The sequence below is a fragment of the Pezoporus occidentalis genome, unplaced genomic scaffold, assembly GCF_034315485.1.
Source record: "Pezoporus occidentalis ecotype Australia unplaced genomic scaffold, CSIRO_AGI_Poc_V1 ctg118, whole genome shotgun sequence".
NCBI lineage: Eukaryota > Metazoa > Chordata > Aves > Psittaciformes > Psittacidae > Pezoporus > Pezoporus occidentalis.
In genome coordinates this window covers 3,894,544-3,908,979 of record NW_026912972.1, presented here as the reverse complement: position 1 = coordinate 3,908,979, position 14,436 = coordinate 3,894,544, and the positions used below count along the sequence as shown (strand labels likewise).

General features: G+C 53.6%; 1 protein-coding gene across 1 annotated transcript; it reads right to left on the bottom strand.

The window, feature by feature from the left end:
* Positions 1 to 531: 531 nt before the first annotated feature.
* On the bottom strand, positions 532 to 13,173 carry ITGB2 (integrin subunit beta 2). Its single transcript, XM_062602917.1, has 16 exons — positions 13,006 to 13,173; positions 8,319 to 8,385; positions 7,639 to 7,727; positions 7,196 to 7,379; positions 6,314 to 6,484; positions 5,883 to 6,124; positions 5,479 to 5,634; positions 5,188 to 5,283; positions 4,960 to 5,049; positions 4,497 to 4,634; positions 4,112 to 4,296; positions 3,129 to 3,373; positions 2,516 to 2,735; positions 2,160 to 2,365; positions 1,910 to 2,076; positions 532 to 1,649 (listed from the first exon to the last, which is right to left on the bottom strand). Exons 2-16 carry the CDS (start codon positions 8,380 to 8,382, stop codon positions 1,584 to 1,586), a joined length of 2,319 nt encoding a protein of 772 aa, XP_062458901.1. The 5' UTR covers positions 8,383 to 8,385; positions 13,006 to 13,173; the 3' UTR covers positions 532 to 1,583.
* Between the last annotated feature and the right edge of the window lie 1,263 nt (positions 13,174 to 14,436).

The window sequence follows — 14,436 nt, the reverse complement described above, 5'->3', positions numbered from 1 at the left end:
AAACCACTGAGCCTTTGGGCTAAAGCAAGACCAGGGGCCTGAAGAACCCTCCTAGCTCCCTGTTTTCCCTCTGGGATTTTGCATGTGCTCTAGCATATACTTCTGTCTAATGCAGTGACCAATCATAGTTCTTTCGGAAAAAGCCTGGATCTAATTTTCTCCAATTGTTCCCCAAAGCATGTGCGTGGCTGTGCTTGTTCTGCACGCGCTACACCAGCACCAAAACCTGTGGCTGCTGGCAGGGTGGACAGTCTTTTCACATAACAACCTCTGCCTGGGCCCCCAGCAACGGGCATTGCATCCAAGCCCTGGTCTGCATCACTAGTGAGTCAGTTTTGGTTTGCAGGGGATGTAGATGGCAAATGAGTGTAGAAGACAGTTTTTGTCTCTGGCCAGCATCTTTCCCAGGCACAGTATCTATGGATGGGAGCTGCTGGCAGCAATGGGAGGGTTTTGCTGTAGTTTCTGCAATGAACACTTCAGCTGTTGCCCTTGCACTTGATTCTTAGCAGGACAGATATATTTACTTTATATATATTAGTTTTTATTAATGTTAAACCTCTTCAGATGGCAAATGAAGATGGGACACAACACAGATGTATGCAAATTATTCCCAAACTCAAAGCAAATATGGAATTGTACTGCTATTTCACAGGAATGACCCCCCAGTGTAAGAGCAATTAGCTGCTGTGGAAGTGCTGAGCTGCAAATGCTCTGGGTCTTGCACACGACTGGCCCTCAGTGTGTCTGATGCACTCATAGAGCAGGGAAAAGATCTCGCCCTGTGGCCAAACTCAGTTTCATGTGCTCAGTGCCCAAGTTTCATAGTTCAGTTGCTCCTTTGTGTCCTTGTGATGCAGAGAGCTCAAGGCCTGGCAGAGGCAAGCCAAGCCTGCAGGAGCCCAAGTAGAACCATGCCCAAGGTAGGACTGAGAGGGGAGCAACACAAGATTCGGTGCACGTTGCCCAGCTGTTCTTTGTGTCTGGGTACAGGTGCTTGCTGGCCCTTAGGCCCCATCACCTCACTGAAAGCTTCAGAGCAGACCACCAGCGTGGAGGACCCTCCATGTCCAGCTGAGCTGTGAGTGGTTCAGACACCAGTGCAAACACAGTGGTGGGGATCAGTGCAGCAGGCGAAGGCATGGAGCAGCATGGGAACAGATCCTGCTAGAGCTCAAGGGAAAGGGCAGGTTTGCAATTCCAGCTCCAAGTCAATGTTGGAAGCATTCTCTGCACTCGGCTGGTTTTCGAGTGTGAAAAGTCCTGCCAGAAGGTGAAGGTCATCAAGAGCTGAGAGAGGCAGTAACCAGGTACAGGAGCTGTTGCGTGTGCCTGCTGGTGGGACCAGATCCGCAGTCCCATCCATGGCAAAGTTGTGTCTGTTCCTTTCTCCCAGCTCCACTAGCCCAGAGGCACCAGGACACAGGCATGGTGAAGCCCCTCAGCCAGTGCCTGGTGTGCCGGTGGCCTCTTGGAAGAAGGGAACAAACTGACAGGATGAAGAAGAGGAGGTCTGAGATTTCCTTAGCGTGGCATTTCCTTATTTCACAGTGGGTCCCAGTCCTGCCGGGTGTTGCTCAGCTTCACTGATCATTGAACCTGGGGTTCACAACTGTGGTTGTGGCACTCTTGAAGAGGGGATTATCAGCCTGGAGGGAGAAAGGTGAGGAGCCCATGTTGTCGGTGGAGCATTGCCCATCCCACCCACATCCCAACCTCAACAGTGTTGGCAGAAGAGCCTACAGGCTGCTTTAGCACCCTGCAAACCCATCCACTCTGTGAAACTGGCCAGTGGGGAGGGCGCAGGTCTGCTATGGCTACCACTGGGGAGGACGTCCCTCCCAGATGTCCCCACCACATGAACACAAGCATCCCAGCACACCCCACCAGTACAGATGGGCTCTCTTACATCGTTCCACTTGGCCTTGGACTTCTCCTTTTCGAACCGGCGGTATTCCCTGCGGTCAAACAGTTCCATCAGGAGCCGCCAGGTCAGCAGGAGCACCAGGCCAATGAGGGCCACGCCGGCAACGGTGCTGCCCACAATCAGTGCAATGTTGGGAGGCTTTGGGCACTCTGTGGGGCAGACAAATGGTGTCTGGCTGCAGCCCCTACTGAGGCTGCCATGCAGAGGGGTAGGAGCAGCAGGGCTGGGGTACCTTTCTCAGGATCCACGGTGACGGTGTATATCTCCTTGCCATCCTCCTGGACCATGCGGAAGGAGATCCAGCAGTTTTGGGAGTCCTTCTCCCTGCACTGCCTGCTCTCCCCTGTTATATTCTGCACCACACGGATGTTGGGGCAGGCCTGGGAGCAGTTCTTCTCGAAGGGGCCGCTCTCGGAGGCTCTGCACTCCACGCAGGAGCTGCAAAACAGGTCACAACAGCTCACCTCTGCAGGGACAACACTCTCACCCTGGGTTTGGCCACCACTGGTCTCTGCCCAAGCACAGCCAGGGACCTCCTGTGCCTGCCTCCCCACCACCCTTTGTGCCATCTCCATGTGCATCACTCACACATATCGGGCACAGGGCGAGGGGCAGCTGGGGCACTCCTGGCAGAAGGGGGGCTGGTATCCCCCCCAGCACTGGCAGCGGTTGCAGTGGCAGGTCCCGCGGTGGCTGCACTCGTTGCCGTGCTGGTTCAAGCAGCCTTCTGTTGACTTCTTGCACTGGCAGGCGCTGCCCTGGTACTCAGGATTGCACTTGCACTCCCCACAGTCACAGTTGCCCCGCTCTGCATGGGAAGACCTTTCAGATGTGACAAAGATGCTGCAGAGAACCAGGTCTCCCTCCCTCTGCACATGTTTGGAAAGCATCACCCACCCTGCACTGTGGTGTGGTGGGACCCAGGACCCTCAAACCCACCCATCTGGGGTTTGGCAGAGAAATCAGCACCTCCTGGAACAGGTTGCCCAAAACAGTGGTGAATGCTCCATCCCTGACAGTGCTCAAGGCCAGGTTGGAGGGGCTTGGAGCAACCTGTTCTAGTGGAAAGCACCCCTGCCCATGGCAGGGGGTTGGGACTGGATGAGCTTTAAGGACCCTTCCAATCCAACCCATTCCATGGTTCTATGGTTTAGTCTTTCTAAGCAGCACCACAGTGGAGAACCCATCACAGCCACATCACCTCTGCCACCGCAGGGAAGGCCATTGTGGAACTCGCAGTTGACGTTGTCGCACTCGCAGAAGGTGCCGTAGATCTGCTTGTTGGGTTCGTTGCTGGTGTGGCAGAGGCACTGCCCACACACGCAGTCCCCCAGCCCTGAGCAGATGACTGAGCTGTTGTCCTGCCGGCAGCTGCCCTCCAGCTCCTTGCTGCTCTTGCCTTTCGTGTCACACTCGCAGTTCTTTCCTATGTAGCCTGGATTGCAGCTGCCAACAAAGGAGAGGAGTGAGCCCAGGTCCGTGGCTACAAGAAGTGCTGTTGCGCATATGCAGGGCCCACACCTCAGCCAAAGGGGAGCAAATCTGGGATAGCCACACCAAAACCCAATCATGACATGTTGGTGCTGCTCCATGCTGGAGCAGGGCGGCTGATTGGGAAGAAACCTCAGAAACACTGCTTTTTCCCCAGGTCCTATTTACAACACCCAACAGTTGTCTGGAAATTATTGTTAGAGTTATAATTTCCAAACCCTTGCCAAGGTTTACTTCCTGAGGAAATCTAGTCTTTTTTCCCCTCCCTGTTACCAAGGGGCCAGGAAGTGCCCTTAATGAGCTGCACAAACTGCACCCAGGAGTGGGATTTTGAGTGATTTCTAGAGAGACCTGTTTCTGTTCAGTGGATGGTTTGGTGGATGAATGGATAGCTGGACAGATGGATAGCTGGAGAGATGGTTAGATGGACGGGTGGAATGTTGGATAGATTGGTAGGTGGGTGGATGGATGGGTGGATAGCTGGATGGTGGCTGAGTGCCCTTAGGAAAGCAGCAGAGGCTTCACCAACACGAGAGACATTGTGTCCCCCATATCCATGAACGTAATCCACCTCTGAACAAGAAAACTGGTGCAAAGCTGCAGAGGTAAGCCCTGGGCTGGACCTGGCAGACTCCTCCAGCAGCTCCCCAGCTCTGGCAGCGTTTGGAACAGTGTTGTGTGGATAGCACATACCTGCAGATCCCACAGACAGTGTTGCCCTGCCCGCTGCAGGCGGCTGGGTCCGGCTGCTCCTTGCAGTTGCAGTTGCACTTGCTCTCCACGTGGACCGTGAGGGTGTCTGTGAAGCCCAGGGGGCGGATGGTGAAGGACTGGCTTTTGATGCACTCTTTGGCTGTAACCTTCACTCTGAAGGTGACCTAGAAAGTGCACAGCGAGATAGGGAAGGGCCAAAGGCCATCAAGGCAGCTTCAGCAACCAGAGATTGCTGAATCCCACGGCATTTTGGACATTAATGTGACCAGGAAGCCTGAAACAAGAGGCTGGGCTCCTGTTGTCAAACAGGATGGGCATCAGGGACCTGCTGGTTGCAGGATGTTCCCTGTACAGGGGGATGTACCTCTTCATTGATCTTGATGTTGTCGCACTGCCCTCTTGCTTTGTCTGTGACTGTGCTTTTAGTACATAAGGAGTCATATTTGACATCAAGTGCATCTGGAAGGGTAGAGTGGTCCAGGATGATCAGTGAGGAGAGGTTCTGTGGGGAAATGGTGGTGCAAGTGCCATCAGTCCGAAAGGAGATCAAAGCAAGGGAGTGTGGAGTTGCAGGGCAGGGTTTCCCTCCAGCCTAGGAGATAGGGGCAGGAAGCACCCCAGCCTGGGCTGTCAGCTGCCTTGGGTGGTTCTCAAAGGCAGGTACCAGCATTGAAGAGTTGGGAACCTCTTGCTTGCTGTGGGCAGAGGGACTCAGCAAGTCTTGTACTCAAAGCCCCGGTCACAGTTGGTCTCTCACAGTGAGGACACACAGTGGAAGCCTTTCCCTGCTCCGGAATGGGTGAAACACGGTCTCCTCTAGCACTTACATTGTAGGCCACCTGAATGAGCTCAATGATGTTGCTGGAGTCCTCATTGAGCTCTCCCACTGCCGACTTCGGGATCATCTCACTGAGTTTCTGCCAACAGAGAGCAAAGAAGTGAGTGGTCCCCCTGTGCTGATGGTGGAGCATGGGGGGACCACAGCAGCAGAAGGACATGCAGAGCTGCTTTTTGTCCTCCTGGGGAGGCACCTGGACCATCTGAAGTCTCCTTACCTTGTAAACATCCACCACCTTACTGGTGACAGCAAAAATGGGCTGAATGTTGTTTTCAGCAAGTTTCTGGACCAGCTGCCCAACAGAAGGGTAGTCCTAGGTAGGGAGAGGGATGCCACATTCAGCATGATCTCCCCCACCAGCTGAAGTGTGGAAAGATTGGGTTTTGTAGCCCAAATGGTGGTGGTTATGGTGACACTGTGGTCTCAGCTTTTTGTGTGACAATATTTATCCTACCTGTGGGAGCACAGCTGAGGGTGCAGAGCTGCTGAGTAGCCGCTTGGTACTTACAAACTCGTTGCTTTTCTTGTACATGTTGTCCTCCAAGTGGCACTGGCCATCGTTGGGGGTCAGGATGGCTGCAAGCTTGCCATCACCAGCAAAGTGGAAGCCATCATCAGTGGCATACACCAGCAAGCGGGTCACGTTGCGCCAGCCGATCAAGTCCTGCAAGTGGCATGAAGACCTGTCCCTGAGCAGAGCTGGGAGGACATGGTATGGCCCTGGCCAAGTCCCATCAGCCACACTGTGGGCACGAAGGAGGTAGGTTACACGAGATCTGGGCTAAGATGCTCTCTTGTAACCCCCAAAGTAACCAACCCCACTGCTGAATTAAGACTTAGACATGATGGGCTTCCAGAGCCTACCTGGAAAGGGGAAGAGCCACCCTCTATGAGCACAGGTCACAGACTCACCCCACACACTGCTGCCTGCATCATGGCATCCAGCCCCCCCTCGGGTGCATCCAGGTTTCCCGAGATGTACTGCTTCCCTACTTCACTCTCGAACTTCTCTGCATTGTCAGTCAGCGAGAGGATGTGCTTGAAGGCGAAGGGAGGTTGGCACTGCTTGTCTTTGGAGGGGCAGGGGTTCTTTAGCTTCTCAGGGTGTGTGTTCACAAAGGGCAGCACAGTCTTGTCCACAAAGGAGCCAAACCCTAGGGCATCCAAGACTGCAATGTCAGGGGCAGCAGGGACCAGCAGGCATGGACAGTCTGCTGGCCCCCATGTCCACATCCCTTGCCCTGGCATGCTCTCCAGCCTTGCAGAGGATGGGTCATGCTGCCTGCTGCCTGCATCCCACTCCATGGCTCTTTCCGGCTTTCAATGATTGGAGATAGGCTCACCTATGCGGCGAGAAGGGGTGGTGCTCTCCAGTGCCCTAAGCAGCTCCCCTCCCAGCTTCTTCACCTTCTCCAGGTCATCCAGCATGGAGTAGGAAAGGTCCATGAGGTAGTAGAGATCAATGGGGTACCCCATGGCACGGCGGAATTTCACCTCAAATACAGCGGGCTGTCCTGCAGAACAGGGATGCAGGATCATCTGCTGTGCTGGGGCTCACATCCTACCCCGGCACACCCCTCCCACTGGGATCCTCCTCGTTTGCTGAAGCGAAGGGGAGGAAATGCAGACTGTGAGGAGTGGAAAAGAAATACAAGAGAGGAAGAGGGAAAGAAAATAAAAGAAGGAAAGGAGAATGAAAAAAAAAGGGAAAAGGAAAGGGAAAAGAGAAATTAAAGGAAGGGAAAAGAAGGGGAAAGGAGAAAGAAAGGGAAGGGAAAATGGAAAGGAAAGGAAAGGAAAGGAAAGGAAAGGAAAGGAAAGGAAGGGAAGGGAAGGGAAAGGGGAAAGGGGAAAGGGGAAAGGGGAAAGGGGAAAGGGGAAAGGGGAAAGGAAAGGAAAGGAAGGGAAGGGAAGGGAAGGGAAAGGAAAGGAAAGGAAAGGAAAGGAAAGGAAAGGAAAGGAAAGGAAAGGAAAGGAAAGGAAAGGAAAGGAAAGGAAAGGAAAGGAAAGGAAAGGAAAGGAAAGGAAAGGAAAGGAAAGGAAAGGAAAGGAAAAAGGAAAGGAAAGGAAAAAGGAAAGGAAAGGAAAAAGGAAAGGAAAGGAAAAAGGAAAGGAAAAAGGAAAGAGAAAGGAGGGGAAAGCGAAAGAGAAAGGAGGAGGAAATGTGGTCCCAGCTGAGGCTGGGAGTGAGCAGGAGGGCACTGGGAGTGCCAGGGAGCCTGTACCTGTCCTCAGTTTCAGGTGCACCTCCTGGGGAGCGAGCTGTACGTCACTGCTCAAGGAGCTGTTCTGTGTGGTTGCAATGTCGTTCACTGGGAACTCTATGTCGCCGTGTGGGCATCCCCGCTGCAGCAGCTGCTCCACAGTGTCGCAGCGGATGGAGTCTGGCTCGCCAGCCTTGGTGAAACTCTGTGTGTTGCAGCATCAGCAGGGAACAAAAGCAGAGGAGCAGGTCAGTGGGCTCCTTACCAGATGACCCACCTCCCAAACCACAGCTGCATGGAGAAAGGAAGGTCCAAGGGTCCTGCCTGCCAGATCCCCAACCACAAAGGAGGACATGAGGCTCTCCCACCATGCAACCCACCCCTCCACTGCAGGCAGAGCTGGGCAGGCAGGGTGACATCCCACTGACTCAGAACTGACCACATCAAAGCCTACATGGACCTACCAGCTTCTTGCACCAGGCACAGCCGGGACCAGACTGAATGCAGTCCTTGCACGTGCCCACCTTGATCTTGGGGCATTCCATGGCAAAGGCTGAAACAGAGAGAAGATAGGGTTGGTGTGGGGGGCATCTGGGGGAAGCTGGTCTGTAGCAGTGCAGTCATGGGGTGCTCTGACACCCAGCACAAGGCACCCATGTTGTCTTCAGCAAACCCTGCCTATAAAACTCACACTGGAGGCCCTGGCAGGGTCCCCGCCTGCCTTGCTGTCCCTCAGCTGGACTGACACGGGGGAGACTGAGATGAGCTCTTAGGCAGAAGCTCTTCCCTGTGAGGGTGCTGAGGCGCTGGCACAGGGTGCCCAGAGAAGCTGTGGCTGCCCCATCCCTGGCAGTGTTCAAGGCCAGGTTGGACGGGGCATGGAGCAACCTGCTCTAGTGGAAAGTGTCCCCGCCCATGGCAGGGGTTGGAGCCAGACAATCTTTAACTTCTCTTCCAACCCAAACTATTCTATGATTCTAGGTAGAGTTAACTCCACATCCTGGGAAATACAGGATCTGATGCTTATGTGCCTCTCAATTCCATGTTCGCACTGCTGCTGGGCAGCATTTGGGTTCTTTCTCTATTTTACTACCCACATAAGCTGCTGGGAGGAAGGCAGCGAGGAAGGGCAGGTTGGGCTCACCTGTGGTCAGCAGCAGCAGCACCCAGGTCACCATCCGTAGCTGAAGGCAGCGGTCACAAAACATCTTCTGTAAGACATGCAGAGCATCCCTGTGACCACCTTGTGCACAGCAGCCACAGGGAAGGGAACCCCCAACCCTACAGAAAGTGGCTGCAGAGGGTGGTGGCCCGAGGGGGACATCCCACCAGTGTGCTGGAACATGACAAAGACCCTGTTCTTCACAAGCACGTTCTCACTATGCTTGTTCCAGCTGCTTGCTTCTTGCCCCAGAGCACAGCTCCTGATCCCAGAAACTTTATGCTACTCATGAAGTTGGCTAGGTCACTCGTGGGAAGCAATATCCCAGTGTTCTTCCTGTGGTGTCAATGAGATCATGCCCGCTAACACTGTCATTTCCTGCAACACCTTCTCCCCCATGCAACCCTGGAGCAAAACCCAGCCTTGCAACATGGATGTACAAGGGGAAGTGACAAAAGAGGAATCTGTTAAAAGAAGAAAAAGGAATAAGAAAGCCTAAATAAACAACAAACATTGTCCTTATTTAGCAATATTAGATACAACATCCCCAAACCAGGTCGTTGGGTTTGAAATAGCCCTGAGTGAGTAAACAACCACTCTGGCTCTCATCAACTTCTCCAAGTGCCATCCCCTATCCTGTGGACCCGCTGGATTAACAGCACAGTGAAATGGGAATGAGAAAACAGGGAAACTCCAATAGACGCTGAGACGTCTGGATGCCCCTTCTTAGCTCATGAGTCTCTGTAAGATACCACACAACCAAAGGATCACAGAATCAACCAGGTTGGAAAAGACCTTCAAGATCATCCAGTCCAACCATTACCCCAGCACTGCCAAGACCACCACTAACCCATGGCACTAAGGGCCTCATCTAGAATCATGGAATCATAGATCAGTCTTGAAGGAAGGTCTGGTCTCCTCCCAAGGACAGAAAGGCCTAGGTAGGATGGGAGTCATTTCAGTGAGGTTTGGTGCCCAGCTATGGTATGGATTTGGAACTGTGCAGGACCACTAAGGCTGGTTGCCACCATTGCTTATGGCTGGGGCCACATGGATGTGAAGATTTGCAGCCTTGGGGAACTCACCATGCCCTGGAGCCAGCCTCCCTAGCATTGCTCCAGCAGCCTTGCCCCCTCTCACAGCTCCACAGGCAGCAAGAGGTGCCCCTGTGGCCGCCTCATCAAGCTCTCACAGCGGTGTGGCCCAGAGGCTCACTCTGCAGTGGCTGTCCCAGTACCTTCCTGTGATGGGTGGGCAGAGTCCTTCCTCACAAAGACACCTCCACAAACACCTCTCCTCTACCACAGTCCATCTTGGCAAGAGTTTTAAGGGCATCATTTACCGTGCCAGTTGCACCACCCCTGTCTGTGTTATACACTCTTGATGTGCTTAGCTGGGCCCACATTTGTGTCACCTTCGAATCGTGCCAGCACCATGTGAGCTTGCAGACAACGGGTAAAACCTCATAAGGTAAAAAAAAAACAAACAAGAAAAAGGTCTTGACTTAAGAGTAAAAGTTCTCATCAAGGCAGGGTGGACAACAGGGCCTAGTTGGACCCTCTTGGATGCACCCTGCTGGACAATGACCTTTCTCAGATGTGCCTAATTGGGCTCCAGCCCTTCTCCTCATCCTCACTGGAGTTAGAGGCTCCTGCTTACAGGCTCATCTTATAAAATAGAATCCTAGCATAGAAAGGTTTGGGTTGGAAGGGCCCTTAAAGCTCACAGAGTTCCAACCCCTGCCACGGGCAGGGACACCTTCCACTAGAGCAGGTTGCTCCAAGCCCCTGTGTCCAACCTGGCCTTGAACACTGCCAGGGATGGGGTAAGTTTCCAATTAAAACTGGATTTTAGAAAGCTCTCAAACCCCAGAAGTAAAGTGGAAAGCTCCACGTAAGCCAGCTCTGGATACTGTTGAGTTTTGTAATGCAGGGTACATTTTGTGGGCTGGATTTGGTTGCCTTTCTAATCCCGAAAGTCATTTCTGTCCCTTGTTGCAAGAAGGTAAACCACACACGCTGGTTGTAGGGAGAGCAGCAGAAGAAACCTCACCACTTTTTTCCTTTTGCTGTGGAGGGAAATTGCTCACTGGTATGTGGGTGGCCCATGACGTAGGGTGACCTTCAAAGAGAGCAAGTAGGGCTTCTGCTTTTGTCTGCCTCCTTACAGTGCTCAGGCTGGAGAAAGCAGGTTTTTAATCTGACTCTGCATTAGCAGGGCCCACATATAGGCCTCAGCAGCATTTTCTGCAGCTCCTTTGATGGGGGCTCTTCTGGATGTGCTCTTCATCATCTGGGATGTTGGGTTTTCTTCCTCTTTTTCATATATTAAGGCACATAGTCCATCCTCCTGCCCTGGTGTGAAGGAGCAGAACTGCAGAGCTCTACAACCTACTTCATCCCAGGCTAGGGAGAAAGGTGCTGAGACTGAGCACCCCTGCTAGGGGCAGGGCATGGTGCTACCAGGCCCTGGTATCTGTCCTGGTACCTGCATGGGTCATGGTGTCTTCCTTGGCCCTGAGCTCTGATCTTTGCACCACATGCCTTGGGCAGCTTGGGACTGGGCCTCTGCTTCACCAGGAGTCCTCTGCGGAAGCCACCAGGGCTCTCCATCTGTGGAGCATCTCTCACTTGCTGCATGTTACATACTTGGCACGGCTCAGGCAGGGCAAGAGTCTCCTGAAGGGTCTGTGAGCCAGAAAATGCGAAGGCAGCCTCAGAGAAGGTACTGAACACTCCAGTGGGTGTCAGTGGGATGGGGCATGCTGCTGGGCATCATGAAGGAGTGAGTATAGAGAGGGCTGAAGGGGAAGCGTGAATGGTAGTGCCAATCCTGTTGCTATAAATAAGATGAGTGTTCAACAGCAGAGACAGGTCTTGCAGTCTGTTAGCCACAACACCCCTGCAGTGCTTTGCTAAACATCTGTTTTCTTGCACAATGGGAGAATGCATTCTCATGCCCGGTGTCGCAGGACTTCTGGGGCATTTAGAGCTGTTGGAGTGAGGCCAGAGGAGGCCACGGAGATGCTGCAAGGGCTGGAGCAGCTCTGCTCTGGAGCCAGGCTGAGAGAGCTGGGCTGGTTCAGCCTGGACAAGAGAAAGCTCCTTAAGGGGAGACCTCAGAGCAGCTCCAGTGCCTAAAGGGGCTGCAGGAAACCTGGAGAGGCAACCTACAAGAAACCTTGGATCAATCTGCTCTAGTAGAAGGTGTCCCTGCCTGTGGCAGGTGTTGGAACTGGATGAGCTTTAAGGTCTCTTTCAACACAAACCAGTCTGGGATTTTTAAGAGCAGAGAAGCCATTTCTTGTTTCTCATCTCCTGTGGGCATCACCCCTTGAATGATCCCAGTGGGCACGCTGTGATGGTTTGCAGAGATGGAGGACAGAGTCCTGGGCCTGAGCAGGGACCCAGAGACCTGCCTAAGGGCACAGCCTGTCCCCTGGAGCTGGCAAAGCTCATGCTTCCTGGGAGTAAAGGAGGGATCCTCTGTCACCAGTCCCGTGGTGACCTGATTATGTCTGTCTCTGAGAAAACACATCACCCTGCGCCACACTCTCCAGCACTGAGATCGCCTGTGACAGAACAGCAGCAGGATGAGGACACAAAAAGTGCAAAACCAATCTGTAAAGCAGGATGTGAGAACCGTGACAGCAAAATGCACTGCTTAAAGCCTTCCCACACCTTGCAGGAGCCACATAGCAGCACCCACACTGCCTGCAGGGTGCAAAGCCTCTTCTCGTGTTCACACATTTGCCTGCGAGGACATGACCTGGGGCTGTGGTGTTGGGAAAAGCATCCAATGTAGATGCTAGGCTGCTTTCCCCAGCCCTGGGCTGTGCCCCGCATTTTGTCTGCATCCAAGAGCCATGGAGACTTAGGGAAGGACCGGCTGTCCTGGGGTTAGCTTGCCTGCAGCCTCTGCTGCCTTTCCCACCGCTGCTTTCAATGGTGTCAGCAAGGTATGTGTACAGCACACAGAGAGATGGAGGAGAGGAGAGAGGGTCTCATCCCTTCTCCCAGCTCTTCTTGCAAGCCCCCAGGGGTGCAGGGACCTTCCGTGCTGGTGGTGGCACCACACCAAGCCCTGCTCGCGCCATGTCACCACGCCGCTTCCCTCTTCCCCTCTGAGCCGTCACATCCTGCAGCTGATGGTGAGTGCCTGTATGGGATCCCACAAGGAAGAGGGATGTCCTGGGAGGGGAGCCAGTGCAGCCCCCAGCCCTGGTGCTTGCCTGGTGCTGCTGGTGGGCACGCAGGCAACGCTGCTCTCCCCAGGGCCATGCGTGAGGGTGACGGGGTAGCATGCTGCACCCTCTCTGCTCTGCTTTCCACTCCTGTGGGGTGGTGATGAAGGAGTTGTTTGGGGTCTGACACCCTCTCCTCGATAACTACCTGCAGTTCTATGCTTAATCCTACCTCCAAAACTATTACAGCACAGAGAAGCTGCTTTTGCAAAGGCTGCTCACAGCAACAGCCACACCATGCCACATGTGGGAGAGACACCATGCTGTGCTCCCAAAGCCCATCTAAGCAGCCAGAGGTTAGATCAAGAATTATAACCCAAATCCACTGGAAACACCAGAGCTACCAAAGCACCTTGTTGCCTGGCTGCTTTCCACCCCCCACAGAAAGAAGAAACAGAAGCAAAGAAATGCAGATGCTGTACTTACCTTGCATCAAGCCCTCTGCTCCGTCCCGTGCTTCACCTGGGATAGGGATGGTCTCACCTTCTCGAGCTTGGCTGGGAAAAGCAGAGGGGCATCGGGAGCTTTGCAACACACCCCAATCCTTCCTTCCTATTTCTTACAGTCGGCTGGGGCTGAAAGGAGGAAGTCAGAGCAGTGGGTGTAGGAGGGTGCGTTCCCCTCCAAAACCCAATCAAATCCCTGTGAAAGCATCCTGCCCCCCAGTGCTGGGGCTCATCTCTCCCCTGAGCTGCACTGGGGGGTCTGCAGCTCTCCTCCTTCACCTTGGACACGGACCCTACCAAAACCCCCTGGTTTTTGCCCCACTTTTAACCTTTCACCAGCATGGGCCCCCAGTGAACAAGTAAAGCTGGTAGTAAGGGAAACTGATTCCTTTGGGACCTGGTTCCTGGGTGCGAAGAAGATGGGGAGCTGGCTCTCCATGTGTCAGGGCTCACTGCCAGGGTAGTGAGGTCTCCTCGATTGGCAGAGGATGCTGGCACCCTTCTTGCTGTGGCACAGCTCAGGGCTGTGTGGGGTTTTCTTTAAGCAGCCTTCACATTGTGTTGTGCAGGCTGCAGTAACTCCTCCAACACACCTTTACCAACACTTCCCTAAGTAGAGAGAAACCAGCTATTTAGGAAATGTACAGGATTGTAGTTTTGGGTGCTTTTTGAAGGTAGTTAATGTGAACCTTTTGTTAACTGCTCTTTAGGTTCCCCTTCCAGCAGGCTAACATTGAGTGTCCACAATGCATTGTAAGACACCAATGCGGTTTACTGGCTGCTTGCCTTAGTTATGGAGCTGTGTTTATCTTTGCAGCAGGCAGAGCATCACAGTGCTAGCAGTGATTCTGAGCCCTGATGGATGCCCCGTGGGTCAGAGGCTTTGACAACAGAGCTCTGGCCTGGTTTTATTGCAGCCAAGGTGCTGGTTGTAGCAAGAGACCGTCATAGCAATTCTTGCAGCACGATGGGAGTGTTGGAGCAGCTCTTGCCTGGCTGGCATGGCATACAGTGGGGATGGAGCTGAGGACAGCCCCGCCAGGAACCATAGGATGGTTTGGGTTGGAAGCGTGGCTGCAGCTGGATGCTGCCATAAACCCCTAATCCTGGAGCGGGTGAAGCTGGGAAAACTGGTGGGGCTTCCCGCAGGTGTTGCTGGTTGCAGGTCTGGGGGAAGGAAATGTGCTTGAGTGAGATGAGCTGCGGTAATTTTCCCTTTTGTATTGTGTAAGGTCTTTATCGGGCTGCTCTGTTCAATTATTCCATCAGGTTTGTCAAAGCACTCTGCTCCCACTGGCCGTGATGGAAGGGTGGGAGAGCTGGGAGCCTCCTGAGCGGGAGCAATGGAGCAGAATGGGTACCTCATGGGCTCTTGGGGCCCAAGGCTGAAGCTTGCTGGAGTACTCCCAGT